We start from the raw sequence: 17284 nt of genomic DNA, 5'->3' as shown, positions 1-17284 counted from the left end.
TAAAAGTATAACCATAAAGTCAATCTGTGTAAACTTTCTAGATTGCCAAATGCATGTAGACCCTGTATATATGATTTTTCTTCCAATTTGTAACTGTATCGCATGCTTCTCCCAGATCTTATTTTTTAATAACACCACAGAATTTCAATTTGGCTTTATTGGTTCTCTCTCTCACACAGCAGCCATTTCCTAGACATAAAAGGTCCAACACTTCTCAGACCTTTGCCTCAGAGACTAAATACCTGCACTGTGGCAACAGCTAAAAAGGATGAAACCTCTGTTCTCTTCGTTACCCATATGGAAATGATGAACAAGGACAGCAGACAGTAATGTGTCCTAGATCTAAGACCTTCAGAATGAAATGTCTGAACTGCAGCTGGGGAGAAGTCAAACAAAAAAAGAAAAGAAAACAAAAATAAAATAAGAACGAGAGATGACAAAACAGGATGGGTGACAGAGTACTGTCCCTTCTCTTTGGCTTTCTTACATAGATGACAAAAATGCAAGATAGAACTGTACACAGATGACACTGGCAACTTTAACCATCACCCACCAATTTTCAAGGTTTTATGTAAGTAAAAGGAGGAAATTGACAACAAAAGGGAAGAATAAGAAATATTAAAAGGGGAAATGAGAAGATGGCAGAGGACAGGGAAAAGCGAGAAATGTAGATTTGTGTGTGTCGTATGTGTTTCCTGTAATACTGTACCGCATCTGTGTCAACAGGTTTTCTAAAGCTATCACACCCTAAGGGGAAGAAAAGAATGGAAACACTGATGCTGATAAAAGTATTGCTGAAATGCTGTTTAAACAAAAGGCAATTTGTGGTTGGTTTTTTTGTGTTTTGTTTTGTTTTTTTTTTTAATTCTGTACAACTGAAACAGAGAGTTACTTCCCCAAATGTCAAGCTGTGGTGTCACACACAGCACAACACATTCTAAAACATTTTCCTGTGATGAAATACAAAGTAGAGACTTGCATCTATAGAACTGTAGGTCTGGTTAATGTTAATTTTACAGCACCTTGTATGGGAGCTAAACACTACTCATTACTGGCACCAATCTCTTAAATATTTCTTGATAAACAGACATTAAGCCGGGTTATGTTGCTGCATTTAAGAGCTAAGAACAACAGGCCTTTAACACTTGGCTTGGCAAATATTTGTGCCAAATTTTAATGCAAAAAATCAGTCTAGAAGATTTAAAATAGCTAAATGTAAGGATGCAAAGAGCACATTAAACTTGCATCCCTGTTCTGCAAATACCGACAAATTGTATTTTACTAGGCACATGAGCACCTGTAATCACTTGAAGTACTTTTATCTAGCAATGGCCACCCCTAGGCATGCAGACAGACTTAGAGCTTGCATTGGTGGGTGTCCCTTGGAATAAGCAAAAAGTCAGAAAGTGCCTGAGGACCTCCCATGCTCCCCCTTACTATCATCTCTCCACTATGGACCATGTTGTGAGATTCATGGCAGATGGAGAACTAGTACATTAGCACTGATTTGAACGTATTAAAGTTGACTGACTGCACCTCCCCACCATGTACTTCTAGAGGACAAAATAAGCAGAATATAGAAGATGCATGTACCTTTTTAAGATTTCAAGGCACCAGGCAAACATTAATGACTTTATTCTCAGCATGACTAATGAGGGGAGTATCCCTTTTGAAAACAAAGGAAATGGAGGCACAGCACAGTGATGTGTCTCACAATAAATCTTTTTCTAAGCGCAGGGACAAATTTAAATGGTTCTTCTTTTCAATCCCATACTTTAGCCACAAGGCTGTCTTCCCTTCTCATGGAATTTGCATTAAACATCTGCAAGACAACTACCTGACAAATAAAAAAGATAACTTATTACACATACTAAACAGACACAAATATTCTTAGCATACAAACTCCCCAAGCCACAATTTGCCAAACCCTCCCCCAGGAACACAACAGGGTAAAGGAGTCAAACTAACTATTCTCTCGAACCAGCAACATAAAACAAATGTCTTTATCAGGTTGGACTGACCTCACACCCCTCAAATTATTTTGGATAACTTCTCCTATAGACTTATCCTGCTTTTATCAAGAAAGGAAACAGGCAACTCAGATGTCTAATATGACCCTCTCCCAGCTAAGTGCATAAAAGTAAAGAAACTGAGATGCTAAACAGTAACAACATCTTAAAAATGCAGCTTTTGATATGTACTGAACTGAAACAAGGTCACTGCTGTGCTTTGTAATACAAAGTAATAAAAAAAAAGACCATTTTCTCAAAAGACTAGAAGCTTTTTATTTCCTCCTAGCCATTTTGAGGTTTATTTTTAATTAATTGCAGTATCATTAACAGAAGACTGTTTCCAAAGTGTTAAGTGTTTTCATAACAAGTAGTTACTGTTTCTCTCACAGCGATGCTTTTTTTCCCACTTCCTTTCTGTTCTTTTACCCCAGCTTCTCTATACCACCACAGACACTAGCATTAAAATCCCCTCTTTTACTTAACTTGCCACCAAGGCATTCTCTGCTTTCCTCTTGTTTGCTTTCACCCGATAAAGAAATAAAAGAAAGGGAAAAGGGGGGGGGGGGGGGGGGGCGGAGAAAAAAAGGAAAAAAAGAAAAAAGAAAAAAAAAGAGAAAAAAAAAGGAGAAAAAAAGGAGGGGGGCGGGGACATCCATCCCTGCATGGCATTACTTGTTTAGATATTTGAGTTAGGCTGAACTTCCAGCACCAAAGGGGAGGGAAAGCAATTTCATTAGCTGTCAATTTATCTTACTTCCTCAACCAAAAAAAGTACTTAGTGCAAGAGCCACTTATTTTAGTTAAGACAATAATCATGGCAGTAAGCCAATGCTCACAGGAGCTACCGAGGCTTGGCCCCAGCGGACTGATGAGTCTTTTGTTAGCATTTCACACCCTGCTTCGCCTGCCATAGACAGACACAATCAAATCTCATTGATGCAAACAAGGTTCTACAAATCAGATATTCATCCTGATGCAGCATCTTTTCAATAGCTATATTTAGAGTGAGCAGCTCTAGACTACCATAAAAATCAGAATAATTCACTTACTTTAGATAAACAGACTCACTGGGTATCACAAAACACTACCAGTGCCTATAACTCAGAGAAAGGGATAATCTCTGTGCTCTAGAAAATTGGCCATGGTCATCTACAGATACATTAGAAAACTTCAAGTCTATCAACTCCTATAAGGGTTCAAGCTAATCCTGGGTTAATCGTCATCAGCAATCCTCCTCCTTGCTCCCATAAGGCTGCAGAGCAGCAGTTGAGAATCAGGTACTCTATCTAGCACCAACCGGATTGAAAGCAACTGATTTGAATCCCCATCTGTAACAAACAGACCAGAAAGAGAAAATATGCATAAGATCTGGGATGTGGGGAAGAAAAAGGACAGTTTGCATGTTCCATGGCCTATGCTGGTTTTAGAGTCTCCTCTACATGTATAACTGGGAATACGAATTTTGATACATGTTCAAATGAATTTCTCTGAAATAAGTGAGAGGCATCTTCTGCCTGACCTCGCAGAAAGCGCGGTGGCAAAAGGACAGTGTGTTTGTTTCCTCAACATTAGCCTACAAACCTGAAAAGGAATTACACAACCTGGCAACAAAAGCAATTCGAAGTCGCAATCTTTTGGTCAAGTGACAATATCAAAGGTAAGCTGCAGATCAGAATAATTTGTGATATGCTTGCAGTTTGCTTTAGTAAGCAAAGACATGTTCACATTATTATCTGCATGTCTCTTAGGCGATGCACAATTTTATTAGAAGGACATTACGGCCAGACTGAAACATTTTTTTTTGCTTCTTAGGAACTGGAAAATAAGGTGCTTTACACGCAGACCTTCAAGCAGGAATAAAAGTAGTGGAAATATGTTTTACAGGAGTGCAGCTTGTATTTTGGCATTTTGCTCACAGGATCTTGCACAGAGACACAACAGAGTACAACACAGCATTTAAGGATTGCCACCACTGAGACAGAAAAAAGCGGAGTCCCCACTGGTTAGAGAACCATCTTCCACTTCTAAGTAGTGCTTGTTAGAAAGGGGAAGTGAACACAGGGCATACAAATCAGAGGAAAGGAAGGGGGGAGGGTGTATTAAACAAACAAACAAAAAAGCCTAGGAATCTGTTCAGGGACATGTTGAAAAGAATGCAAAGAGTAGACTGGTGCCAGTGTAGATGACAAACTGGGGTAGTTCAGGAACAATCATGGACCGCACCAGTCAGCACCTGGAGTGGAAGGAACAAATGGCATTTGTTTACAGAAAATCAGTATTAAGAATATTCGCATGGAAGATGTATGTGAACACAATTTCACAAATCAATTTTGACTGGCACAGTTTGATGCTGAAATCTTCTACTTCTTACCATTTTTATTTCTGCAAATATACAGAATGCTTTCACTTGTAGGAAGCTTGTTTACGGCCCCAGCAGCTTGCAGTAAGAAGAGAGTGTGGGGTCAGAAATGAAAGTTTAAAATTCTTGTTGAAATCAGACTTGGAACTGTTTAATTGTTCCTCTGATGTTTTTCTCCCCTTAGAGCTGATGATCGCAGAGTAACTCCCCACATTCACATGCTCACATCCCCCTGGTTAACAGAAACTTTTCTTTGACTACAGAAGGAACCCAAACCATCACTACCTAAACTGAATTTAAGCCTCCTGCTAAGACCTTAGGCATGTGACTTAATGTAGGTCTTCTGCTCCTGTGAATGCTGTCACAGCTCCTACTTTACATAAGAATTCAGGTGAAGTGAACCTGACTGTGATTCAAACTAAATATTTATGTTCAGAATCCTGTTTTAACTGTGACAGCTACTAGTGGCTGCAAAGTCAACAGACCTGCTCTGAGGTAGTAATCCTTTATGTTACATATGTTATGTTTCCTCCTGCCTCCCTTCCTCTAAACTGGAATTTAAAACTGTAATTTCCTTGTGACAGACTGGTCTTTCTCCATAAAATGTGAATGTTGTGTGGACTCTAGGTCAGGATCAACAAACCTTCCTCTACCTGGAGAATATGAAAGTAAAGTTTCTTTAAAATATTAACATACCACTTCCATCTCCCCAAAAGCTGTTGCTGCACACTATGTAAGGCTCTAATCAAAAATGAGTAATAGACAGAGAGCATTGTTCTGGGATACAACTAGCAGAAGCCAGTATAGCTTGTCAAGTTCAAAGGACATAATAAGTGACTTTTATAGATAGGATTAACATCAGACACAGTATTTTTAAGAGGTGTATGAACTCTGCAAAGAATAATGTAGTTTGAGACATCAATAGAATTTTCGAAAGATGGAAGGGAAACACTACCCTTGCATAATGCTGACAGAGAAGAAAGTTTCTGCTATTTTCAGAATATCCTTTGTATCTTCAATAGCAAGTCTAAATAGCAAATACAGCTAGAAAACAATAATACAGAGCCTCAAGAAAGCAAAGCTAGGCACTTGTATAAAAAAAGGTCTCAAAACACCAGAAATTAAAAGCCTTCTAAAGCCTCTAAAAACAATCATGACCCCTTACTCAAGCGCTAACCACAGACCCCAAAATACTAGCTCAAGTGTTGACAAACATATGAGATGATTGTCTAAAATATATTGATGCCAAAACCATCTCTCTGTAACTGAAATCTTAATGTGCTATGCATGCCGCAGGATTAATAGAAGAGCCTTCTGTCAGATAAAATGCTCACACGTACTGAAGAAAATCACACTTAATACTATAGCTTAGTTAGTTTTTCTCCCTTTGCACCTCCTTTTTTTCCCCACATTTTTAAAGCACTATCTAGCCATCCAACTCTAATGTCCAACACTCCTGTGATGAACAGTGAACACTCACCATTTTAAAAAGGATGAATATTTATTTTACTAAATATTTTTCACTTCCCTGCCACCTGCTATATCTCCTTCCATCTCTATCTAGCCTGCACTTTTTTTTTTTTCCTGAACACGGAAGAAAGGACCACAGCAACCAATGTCTTGTTTTCTCTTCTATCTGTCTTGAATTGTAACAATTCAGCAGCAAGGCAAGCAGGTTTGCTGTTCCCTGACACAGGTTATAGCCCAGCTGACAGACTGGACACCTGATAATAGTCAGTGAAGAAAAATTAACACAGCTGGATCAAATGCACTAAGACATTCCACCAGCTGCAGTCCAAAAGCCACCAAAAGAAACACCATTACACTGCTGTAACAACTATTTCACCACATGCAGTTCCTATATTTATCTGTCTTTAATTAGCACATTTTAACATCTATAACCCTGAGAGATTCAATGACAGTACCATAGGCATAACTGATATTATAGACAGAACAAAGCCAGACTTAACAACTACAGAAATACTTTGGAGTATGCTAGAAGACAGTCCATTCTTGAAAATGCCTTGGAAAAAAATTAACGCAATAGCCTCCGTAAGACCTTCTCTCTTCAAAAATTAGGGATTTGGCAAAATTAATCTCATTACCCTTAATCAGCTCTGAAAGCCACTACCAAGAGAGTCTTACTCTCTTCCTCTTCCTTCTTCAGCCATTTATTTCTACCCATTTCCTTTTGCTGCATCAAGCACTCATGTGGTAAACCAGCTCAGCAAGTTCATTAGACATAAAAATAACCTAACATAAAAAGTCAGAGCACCGATCCAGCTTGTCATGTCACTAAGTGGAATGGAAAGGGGATGGGGGGGGGAGTAGAGGGGGTAGGGAACCTGTCCTTTTAAGGGCAGCCTGCCTTTTACCAGGTCAAGCGCAGCACAAAACCGCACCCCAGCAAACTAGTGAGAAACAACTAGTATTAGACATAACACGTCTGAGTTAGTCTGGTAGTTCCTGCAGGTTAGGTAGGGCTAGAGCCTTTAACTCCTTAAGAATCTTAGGTTAAATTTAACTCACCTTTTTTTCCAAATCAGAAAACTGAGTTATCAACTTCCTTGGAAAAATCTACTCTTCTTACATATCTGGCTGTTAAGAGCAACACCACACCCTTTCAGAAGCCCACAGATTTCCTCAGTACAGGTTTGCAGTGAGAGTCCACAACAGCAATGCTTACATCAGTCTTTTTCATTTCAAGTAAGCTGTTTTCAAAGAGACTTAGCAAACTGAAGGGCAGAAGAAATTCTTCCAAGGATGAAGCTCTACATTCAGAGAGCTTTAACAGATTTTGCTTCTGTACGTAGGTCGAGACTGATGGTGTAAATGGTCTAAACCAGGTTTGCACTTACTTGACTTCATATTAAAAAGTTGTTTTATAAGCTGCCTAGTTAAAATACTCAATTAGGTTATGCATTTAGTTATTTTTAAGAAACATCAGTATTTCCAATACTATTCTAAATGTGAAAAATATTGAAATTCAGATGTATTTAGGGATCAGATAATCGTATTTTGGGAGACATCAACTAGTCTTATTTACTTAATTATGTTCACAATGAATTTTTAACTTTAAAGTAAGAATTTAACTGGGAGATGATATGCAAACATGATAAACAGCAATTGCATTTTCCAGATCAATTCCTTATTTAAATAAACAAAACCCTAAACCTAATGGCTTAAATTTTGACAGAATAATGTATGTTTACCTGAAGGATGCCATTTCTATTCAAAGGTTTAAAACCGTGCAACCTCCAATGGTTTTTCAACATATTTTTAGGAAAATCTGTGACTGGCATTGATTTTTTGAAACTAAGTTTGCACTAAATTTATCTGACAAGGGTGCAGGAATAAAAATCTATGCTTCGACGACTAAATGCACGGGAAGGGGTGACACACACACATTTGCACCAGAATGTCAAAGGACACATTGAGAGTCTGGCCGCTGGGAGTCCTACAAAGGAAAGCAGCGGATGCCACGGACCAAGAATGTAGCATGGGTCTATACTGTAAAACCGCTTCCACGCACGAATGCATTGCTAACCCACGCAACCACGGGGCAAACCCGAGAGCATTTCAACGCCTGTTTCCGAACAGGTGAAGAGGCCTCCCGTGCAGCCCAGCCTAGGCCAGCCGCCCCTCGACTGCCGGCGCTGGCTCGGCCACCGGCACCGCGGCTGCGGCCCTGGGCCGCGCCGCGCCTGGGACGAGGGCGGCCGGTGCGAGGGTGCTCTGCGCCAGCCCGGAGTGGGGTGGGGGGTGTGTGTGTGTGGGGGGGGGTGTCCCCGCCTGATGGCTCTGCCCCGGGGGGAAACTCTCGAACCTTCTCCCGAGCCGGAGCGGGCGCGGCATCCCGCCCAGACACGACGCCTGCGGGCCGAGGGCAGCTCCACGACCGCTTCCAGCGGGGCCGCTGGCGCCAGGGCCGCGGGAGGGGCTGCCCCCGCCGCCGCCACCCAGCAAGCGGTACGGAGGTTAATGGCGGCGGAGCGGGGAAAGGACGGGGTAGGCGGCCCTACCCCCCTCCCCCCGGGCCGGGCTCCCGGCTCTGACAGCCCAGACCCGACTCCCAAGCCGCCCACGTGTCAGCAGGCAGCGGGCGGCTCCGCGCCCCGCACCGGCTTCGCGCGGCCGGTGAGGCGGCCGGGGGGGCGGCGGGTCGGGCCGCCGGGCCCCTCCCTTACCTGGCTTGGCCGGTTTAGGTGGCGGCTTGGACATGGCTGGGGCCGGCCCGAGCGCGGACGGGGAAGCAGCGGGGCGGCGATCGGCTGCCTGCGAGCGGGCGGTGCCGGGCGGGGCGGGGCGGGCGGCGGCGCAAGCCCTCGCCGGGCTCCCGGGAGCGGTGCGCGGCGGGCGGCGGCGGCGGCAGGAGGAGGAAGGAAGGGCGGGGGGAGGGGGGCGGGTGCCGTGGGCAGCGCCCCCCGCTGGCGGCCGCAGGCGGCTCCCCGGCCCCGGGCGGGGCCCAGCCAATCCCCGCGCGCGCCGAGGCCCCGCCCCTCCTCTCCCCTCTCTCTCCCCCTCCCCTCGCGATTGCCGGAGGGGAGGGAGAACGGCACGAGGAGGCGGCCAATGGGGGCTCGCGGCTGGGGCGGGGAAGCGGCGGGGCGCGTGAAGCGGCGGAGCTCGAGGAGCGCGGGCAGGCAGGGCGGCAGTGGCGGGTGGTGAGGTGCCGCGTCCCGGGCGTGTGACAGGAGCCGCGCCGCCCCGCCCCGCCCGGTAAGGCGCCTTGGACAGCTCCGTAACTGGCCGTAAGGGGTGGGGGCTCCGCCTGCGCGGGAGCCCTGCGGCCGGGAGGGTTTCTTCCCGCTGCCTTTAAGCAGTGCTTAAGGTTGCGTGTTAACCTCGGGGAGGCTGGAGCGTTGGGAGAGGTGTGGGGCTCCGCGGCGCGCCCCGCCGGCAGCCCAGGCCCGTGGGTCTGGTGCCGGGCAGAGACGCCTGCTGCCGCGGTGTGGTGGTGCCTGGAAGGAAGCAGGCCGCGGCTCTCGCCGCCCGCCGGCGCTCTCTCACGCCGTGCCCTTAAAAACAGGGTGATAGCAGCTCTATGTTAGGGTTGTAATGGGTTTGTGTTCTGTTTAAAGATGCTAAACCGCGCCCAGGTAGAGTAATTTAGGATTTCTGTGTTGCAACATCGGTGACAAATTTGCCTTTGCAGTTTGTGTCATACATTACTCCATGGGGAGGAAGAGTTGGAGGTTTTTTCCATCCTGCTGTTTTTTGCCTTAAGCTGGGATTAACTTTCATATAGACAATGACGTAAATTAAGAGTCCAAAGCTCAGCATGTGTGTCCAGATGTTATTTAGTTTGTTACATAGCATTTTTTTGGGACAAAGGTGAATCTGCTGGAACACAAACCTTACTGATGATTTTTAGAAAAGAGCATCAGGGTTTGGGTTGTTTGTTTTTTTTTTTTTTAATGCACTGAGTATTGCAACTTCCTGAGAACAGATTATCTGTTTGCAGTCTTTGAAAAGATAGCTGACACCGTAAGCGTGCGATGTATCATTGAACTTGAGATTTATAATATTCTTAGAAAACCTTCACATGCTAACTTATAAAATTTGCCACTGCCAACTACTGTAGCACCATTGTAGAGCAATGGCTACCATACTGGCGATGTCTCTTGGACTAATCACTATGTCTTCTTTTTTTTTTTTCATTTTTAGTCCTAACAGAAAAAAATATAAAAAGCAACCGTGCAAAGACCGCATCACAGACCTCTGAAACAGTTGAACTTCTAGTTGTTGCACCAAATGCAAAAGGATATTATTATTTCAGACTCTGTGTATCTCTAGAACTGATTTTAACAGCAATAGTGTGGATTTATTTTCATAGTGATGCCCTGTAACAGTTTTTTTCTAGTATGGTACAGATACTTGTTTGTTGGGGAGGGGAGGTGGTGTTACCTGCTCAGTCCTTTCAGGTCTTAGGTGTCATAGGCCTTACCTCCCTAAGTGTTACCTAGGAGGACAGAGCAGGTGAAAACCAGGATGTTTGTGTGTGGTTAAATAGTTATTAATTGGTGTGTGCTCTTGGAAAGCAATGTTTGACAAATGTTAAACTGGTTTGACGAGCTCTAGGTTAGTGCTGCTGCCACGAGAAGCAGCCCCATTACTACCTGTCCTTCTACACCATACCTTTGCAGGCACAGGTAACTGGATGGTAAACTGCAGGGAATTCTCAGCTGAAAACTAACATTCTTCCCCTTGCTCCTCCTCTTCGTTACAACCTTTAATGAAAATTTTAAAACATCTTTCTCCTCAGCACATCACTGAGTTCTTTTTTTAAGGTTTTTTTTTGTTTTGCCACCACAGCTTCTGTTTACCTCATCATTTTTATACCACTAATGCTTGAGCTAGTGATTGTGCTTTTCTTTAGGGACTTCTGTGGTATTAATAGTGATAGAACTGCATCTCTCAAAGTTTTCCCCAGATGATTATAATACTGTCTAAGGTAAAACACATTGAAATCTGTGATGTGGCATGTATGTTGCAGGTTTTTTGTTAGCATTAGAAGAAGCAGTTGAGGTTCTGACAGTAGCTTTGCAAAAAGGAGGGAAAAAAAAAGGACATAAAATAAGTCTTATCTGTAATTGGTATTTCTTAATGCAATAGCTGCTTTCTGTGTTGCTGAATTAGGAGTTTTCACTGGCTACTATCTTTGACAGTGAAAAGGAAGAACTGACGAGAAAACAAACTATGAAAGTATTGGTTATTGGCCTTGGAGGGTAAGTATTAGCAAATTAAATTTCCTCTACAGCTCCAGACTGGTCTTCCTTTCAGAATGAAGTGATGTCATTTCTATTTACAAATGGATATTTTTTGAAAATAGATTACAAATGCAATGTATAATTGTCTCATTTTGTGACATGTAACTCTTAAGAAATTGTTCTTTGTTGTAGACCTCCGGTACCACCTCTTTCTAACCTATTTATTGGCACTGCTAGATTTACTGTCTGAAAGCTGTTGGAACCTGCCAGAAAATTTCTAGATGTAGAGAGTATTTAATGTGAATAAACTTTGGGAGTTTTTTAGATTGTTTCTTTGTGGTTTACGCTAACTATATAGAAATGTGTGTGTGAGCTTGTACATATGTTTAAAAGATTTTTGTCTTGATGCAGTTTTTACTATGTTTTCTAACTCAGTGTAACAAATGGGGGGAAAACAACGCTGGCAGAAAAGCTTAAGAAAATGCTTCCCAACTGTGATATAATCTCTCAAGATGACTTCTTTAAGGTAACAGTATTGATGGAAAGACCTGATAGGTAAAAGTAGGCTTGAGTAGGTTTTAATATCATTTCTTCTCTTTTCAGTTCTCCTATTGATACACTTTTAAAATTGATGCTGCTTAAAATAATTGTAACTTCATGAGAAAGAGAAATAAAATGAGCACTGGGTAATTGAACTTTCAGTGGCCTAAACCACTGAGTATACTCAGCAAAAAGAAGTTTACTGTCTTCTTTGATACCCTTTTCAAATAAGGAACAGGTGTATGTTGATGCATTTTCAAGATACTTTGTGCTAATGGAATTAAAGATATTGTTGTGTTAAGCCTACACCCATACAGCAATAGGTAGTTCTTTGTTTCCCAAATCAAAACAGAAAAACAACTTTTGCATTGACATTGGAATTGTTTGTTAAGGAGGGTAAAGCAGTTCTTATTTCTGAAGTAAAGCTCTAGTGAACTTAAGAAGTATGATTTGGAGAATTTGTTGTTCTAGATTAAATAAAGTGTTTGTATTGTATTTTAATAGTTGTATACAGCAGTCTAATTTTGAAGATAAATTTAATCAGTTGGGATACAAAAGTGTATAAGCCTTATGTTTGTATCTGAAGAGTATATATCTGTGAAAGTGGTCATAAAAGCAGCCTTGAAAATATTTTTTTTTTTTCCCTTCAGCCAGAGTCTGAAGTAGAAACAGATGAACGTGGATTTAAGCTATATGATGGTCAGTAACTTTGATGTGTTGCTTTTGAACATTGTACTCAAACTCTGTTGTGCTGAGCTTCAACACTTCTTCCCCTCCACCCTCTGCCCCTCTTCCCATCTGAACAAGGCAGTAAACAAACGGTTGTTAAAGAGCAATCCTTTGCTCGGTTTCTCTCAGGTCACTGAGATAAATAAGACGACTTGCTGAACTAGTAAGTAGCTCAAGCTAGTGTTTGACCCTTCCTTTTCTCTTTTTAATCTTTTCCTCTATTTCTACAATTGTACCTGGTGCAGTAGCAAATGGTACTCTTCAGTGGAAAGTCTTGGCTTGCAGCACTGGCATAAGCTTAACCTCATCACTTTCTAAGTAATGATTTTTTTTGGTTTTGTTTTGTTTTGTTTTTTTCACTTTGATAATGATCTCATCGGATATCACCATTGAGGCTCTTTCATTGTCATATTCCAAATCGGTCAAAACTTGGGTCTGATCCTGACACCTTTATTTCATGTCAGATCTGGCATACAGACCAAGTGTTTTGAAGCTTATGGTTAATGTGCCAATTTAGTCTTACAGAATCCTAGATCCAGATCCGCTTTAGGGCAATGCTTTGGTTCAGGTCATATCAAGTTAGGAACAGTTGAATATTAGCTAATCTCTGTTGATACTCAGTGATCGCAAAATGTATTACTCAGCAACATTGGCCAGAACCTTAAACCATATCTGAAAACTGACTGTTTATCAGCTATGCAGTCTTTGGCTCAACTTCTAGAGTTAATGAAACTGGAGTGTGAAACTGCAGGACTGTTGGACATTCTGGTTCAAATATCTGGGTTTAATGCTGCTTTTAAAAGTACCTCTTATGTTATCCAAAGGCTGCCTTCTCTCTACCATTCAGTACTTACTTGATATGTTCTTACATGTCTACAGACAAGAACAGGTGCTACACTGTGCTGTTTTGCTTTGTATGCCATCCTCCTTTCAATCTAATACATACATCCCCACCCTCCAAATAGCTGAAACCCAATAAAAACCCAAAGCAAAGAATTTTGAGCGCCCCTCCCTTCACCTGTGTCAGTGACAACTGACAGAAGGGTGGAAGTCTCAGGGTAAGTAAGTTTTTACAAGTTTTGTGGAATAGGAGAACTGTCTCTGCAGTTTCTGTTGTCAAGGGAAAGGCTGTGAAGTGAGTTCACACACTTTTTGATGCCACAGAGTTCAGAGAGACTACACTCACCAGAAACACCCCAATCCTGGGGAGAACTTTAGTTTCAGGGTATCATCAGTTGCAAACATGGAACTACTTACATCCGTTGAGAGAGAATTTTTGGGGTAATCCCATTCCCTTTCATTTAGACGGGTATGTAGATTATTTGATTCTTACTGATTAACCTAGGGGTACTTAAAGGTTCTTTATTTTTCTTTATTCTCTATTTTTAAGAGGTGCCTAACTTTCTGTTTGCATCTAGTACTTGATGCCCTCTATATGGATGAAATGGTGAAAAGTATTCGCAAATGGATGAAAAGCCCAGCAAGTTCAGGTGTTGTTACAGAAGAGCCGCCGAATACATGTGACAATCTGAAAAATACAGAAGATGTTTATATTTTGATTGTTGAAGGCTTTCTGCTATACAATTATGAGTAAGCAGTAATATGTAACCTGGTATATTAAAAGTTGCGCTAAAAAGGAAGAGGGAACTAAATATATTATTATCTTAGGCCGCTTAATGAACTATGGAATAGAAGATATTTTTTAACCCTTCCCTATGAGGAGTGCAAAAGGAGAAGGAGGTAAGATCATTCAGTTATTGCTCACAGAGGGTCACCGTAACCCCTAACCTGAAGTGGTTCTTTTGTACTAGCTTTTCCTCAGTGCTTGCCAAATGTCAGCTATTAAGATCATCTGTCCTCTGTGATTCCCAGGGAAGACTGTGTGGGTATTTAACCAACATTAACAAAAGTATGCAGAGATTGGTGGGGGTGGGGCTTGCATTTTAGAGCACAGGGATATTAAAATGTTATGTGTTTTACAAACACTGAAAAGAGAATTTGTTGTCCAGATAAATTATTTATATTGACTGCATATTGGAGTTAAACCATGTTTAAAATGAGAAACAGTTAACAAAATACTAAGCAGTCTTATCCTTGGTTGAATACAGCTACATGATGATTATTGTTAAAGTAACAATGTTCATGTGTGGTTTCAGTGTACACTTTGTTTAGACTGTGCATTTGTTATACCGTATATCTGATTTAGATTAGTGAGCCAGTGTCTGACTTGTCTCCAAATTTGGAGCAATACTGCGTGCTTGGAGCAATACATGTGCACGAAGTCAGAATCTGCTGGCTGACTGAAGAAATCCTGTATTCAAGTGGCTTTTGTTGATTCCACTTTCTTGGTTTTTCATTAGACTCACTTTTAAAGGACTTTAGTGTCCAGGCTGGAAGTGACTAGACAAAACCGCTAGTCATTTAAAACTTGAGAAATCTCTATACCCAATAAAAAAAGAAAAAAAGTAATTTGTCCTGGTAACACTTTCAGTACAGCTTAATTTATACGTAACACCTTTTTCGATTAAAAAAAAAATCATTTTACGTTGTCTTAAATGTAATTTGAATGGCAGAAATAGGTAAGTTAGCAAGAGTTCATATCACAAATTTTATTAAAACAAAGGAACCTCCTTTGCTTGAACAGTTATGCAGCCTGCCAGCCTGTTTTTATTTTGGATAGATGCTCTTATTAAACCAGCTGATGCTAGGGGAAAAATGTAAAACTTGCATGGGAAAGCAAATATATTTTTGTGTAGCACCAGAGTCTATCAGCCAGCAGATACACCGGGGTACTTCGATGGACACGTGTGGCCCATGTATGTGAAATATAAAAATGAATTGGAAGAGAATGCAAGTAACGTTGGTATGGTATCCTTAATTTTAAACTTATAAAATGCTTAAGTGTGGCACTTGCGCAGTTTTTGTTGGCTTGTGGGTTTTTTGTATGGGACAGTGTTTTCTTCAAATATTTTTGTGGCACTTGGGCAGTAGGTTTGGACCTTTCGTTGGTTCATTTTTCAAGTCTATGGGGTTTTGTTTTATTTTTTTAATAATGAAAATTATGAAGTTAAAAATAGAAATGTTCTGATTACTAAGTCCATTTAACAAGCTAGTTTGTGTGTGCATGTGCCCATACATGCGTATGGCTAAATAGGGAGCTTCTGAGATGACAGCTGATGGACTGGCAGAATTCTTCAGAACAGAATTAAATTCCTGGTTGAAGTCCTATAATAAGCTGAAGATACTTCCTAGGTGCTTTTTGTACACAGTACAGTAACCAGTCTTGCATGAGCAGTGTCAAAGCTGAGCCAGTTGATGGGGCGCTGCCATGAGCTTGTGTGATGTTCACACTTGTAGAGCTCTTGGAGTGCCTGCTCCTGGGGTGGGGGCCAGAGGAAAGAGAAGTCAGGTGGCTGCTTCATCAGCACAAAGACTGGGGCACCGCTTCTTCCTGTGCAGTGAGAGCGGGAACCACAGTGCCCTGCCCTGACTTGCTCAGACTCTGGAGCTGAGGAAGAACCTGAGATCTTCCACTGCATAGGAACCTTTCTGCTGAATTATTGCATTTCTTTAGCATCCTAGTGTTATTACAACTGCCCTTATGGAGACTTTTATACCACAACAATTTGTAAATTAATTCTTAACTAGAATATTTTTCCATTATGTTATTTTTTTAACATATAAAATGAATTTGGGAAAGACTAAAAGGGAGGTACTGTTCTTGCTTTTTATTTTTTCATCTCTTCTTATTGCACCCATAGGAATACTGAAAACTTTGCCAACTGCTATTACAGATAACTGGTGTAGAACTCATGAAAACTTTTTCTTTTGTCTTAGTTTATTTGGATGGAACAAAATCCCAAGAGGAGCTTTTATCCTGTGTGTATAGTGATATAATACAGGAATTAAAAAAGCTGAGGGAAGGAAGTAAGTAATTTTACTGGAAATTGAATCTGCTTATCCCATTCCAAGTTAACAAGAAGCAAATCCTTTTATATGAAAGTACTGCAAGAATTATATAGATCTGTATCTCCCCATATATATGTATTACAGTCCTTATACATGTTTGCCCCTTACTCTAAGTCATCATAAGCTGTAACTGATGTTCTGGAAGAATTGGTGAATCCACTGTTATCTAATGATAAAATAATTAAAAAAAGGAATATGGGGCAAAACATCAATGAACGCAGACGTGTTGGTGGTATTAGTTTCTAATATAAAATGATGTCATGTGCAAACAGAGAAATGATACTACAGGTTAAATGTGTACTTCTTATTTTAGATCAGCAGGTAATGTAGAACGCCTGGGTTCCATTTGGTACGAATTGAAAACCCCAAGACTGTCATACTTGGCAAGCCAAGCAACTGAGCAGATGTTATGTGTACGCCCATAATAGTAGTTCATACAACACAAGTGGATTTGTAGTGACTATTAACTCTGTAAGCCTCAGATATTGTTGAGTAGTATCAACAGTGCATTATGCTTTAGAATTTCTTCAATAAGTCATGCTTTGGCTGATCTGTAAATCTGATTGATTTTAAAGAACATAAACATTTTAAAGAATACATTTTAAAGAAGATAAACATTTTTGTGTACAAACCTATAAAGATGCAGCTCTGTTGGATTAATAAGCATATTTGAACATGGATGAATGCAATTTGAAATGTTCATACAGGAATGACAGTGATTACCTCTAACATTTTTATGAGCTTCTAATCACTGATAAACATGGTTATAGGAACTAGCTATATGCTGTGGCAATAGTAAGTTTGAGATTGTATAAGCTGTTACACCGCTTATTCAAGTAACTGAAGCTGTTACTGAACACATCATAACTGCACTTTACTTAGACTTGCTAAATACCTCTGTGGTGTTGTCAAGTAATTTGTATGTTGTGTATTGTTTGGAGCAGTTGGGAATAGATATTTAAAAA

General features: G+C 41.1%; 2 protein-coding genes across 6 annotated transcripts in view; one reads left to right on the top strand and one right to left on the bottom strand.

Annotated features, from left to right (window-relative positions):
* Nucleotides 1-8740, bottom strand: part of OSTF1 (osteoclast stimulating factor 1) — a 21040-nt gene extending 12300 nt beyond the window's left edge. Inside the window, exon 1 of the mRNA XM_087741359.1 lies at nucleotides 8559-8740. Within this exon, the coding sequence (XP_087597485.1) occupies nucleotides 8559-8592 (34 nt within the window). The 5' untranslated portion in view covers nucleotides 8593-8740. The remainder of the gene's footprint in view (nucleotides 1-8558) is intronic.
* NMRK1 (nicotinamide riboside kinase 1) lies at nucleotides 8494-17284 on the top strand. 5 transcript variants are annotated; one of them, XM_087741362.1, is made up of 9 exons: nucleotides 8494-8508; nucleotides 11040-11099; nucleotides 11517-11607; nucleotides 12272-12320; nucleotides 13769-13940; nucleotides 14019-14090; nucleotides 15107-15213; nucleotides 16188-16277; nucleotides 16633-17284. In XM_087741362.1, the coding sequence occupies exons 2-9, from the start codon at nucleotides 11071-11073 to the stop codon at nucleotides 16647-16649; spliced, it is 627 nt and encodes a 208-aa protein (XP_087597488.1). In that variant the 5' UTR covers nucleotides 8494-8508; nucleotides 11040-11070; the 3' UTR covers nucleotides 16650-17284. The 5 variants fall into 5 exon arrangements, with proteins under 5 accessions (XP_087597488.1, XP_087597487.1, XP_087597486.1 ...); XM_087741361.1 differs by lacking the exon at nucleotides 8494-8508 and adding an exon at nucleotides 8760-9090; XM_087741360.1 differs by lacking the exon at nucleotides 8494-8508 and adding an exon at nucleotides 8760-9090 and having other exon boundaries at nucleotides 11011-11099.

Source organism: Nipponia nippon, unplaced genomic scaffold (genome assembly GCF_047370975.1).
Source record: "Nipponia nippon isolate SJK-2023a ecotype South Korea unplaced genomic scaffold, ASM4737097v1 scaffold_8, whole genome shotgun sequence".
NCBI lineage: Eukaryota > Metazoa > Chordata > Aves > Pelecaniformes > Threskiornithidae > Nipponia > Nipponia nippon.
Note: the sequence above shows the minus strand (reverse complement) of the source record. Positions and strands in the feature narration are given on the sequence as shown.

Coding starts and splice junctions, on each gene's coding strand:
- NMRK1 (XM_087741362.1), top strand. CDS start 11,071: ATGAAAGTATTGGTTATTGGCCTTGGAGG. Junction 11,608..12,271: donor CTCAAGATGACTTCTTTAAG/GTAACAGTATTG, acceptor TTTTCCCTTCAG/CCAGAGTCTGAAGTAGAAAC. Junction 13,941..14,018: donor TTTCTGCTATACAATTATGA/GTAAGCAGTAAT, acceptor TTATTATCTTAG/GCCGCTTAATGAACTATGGA.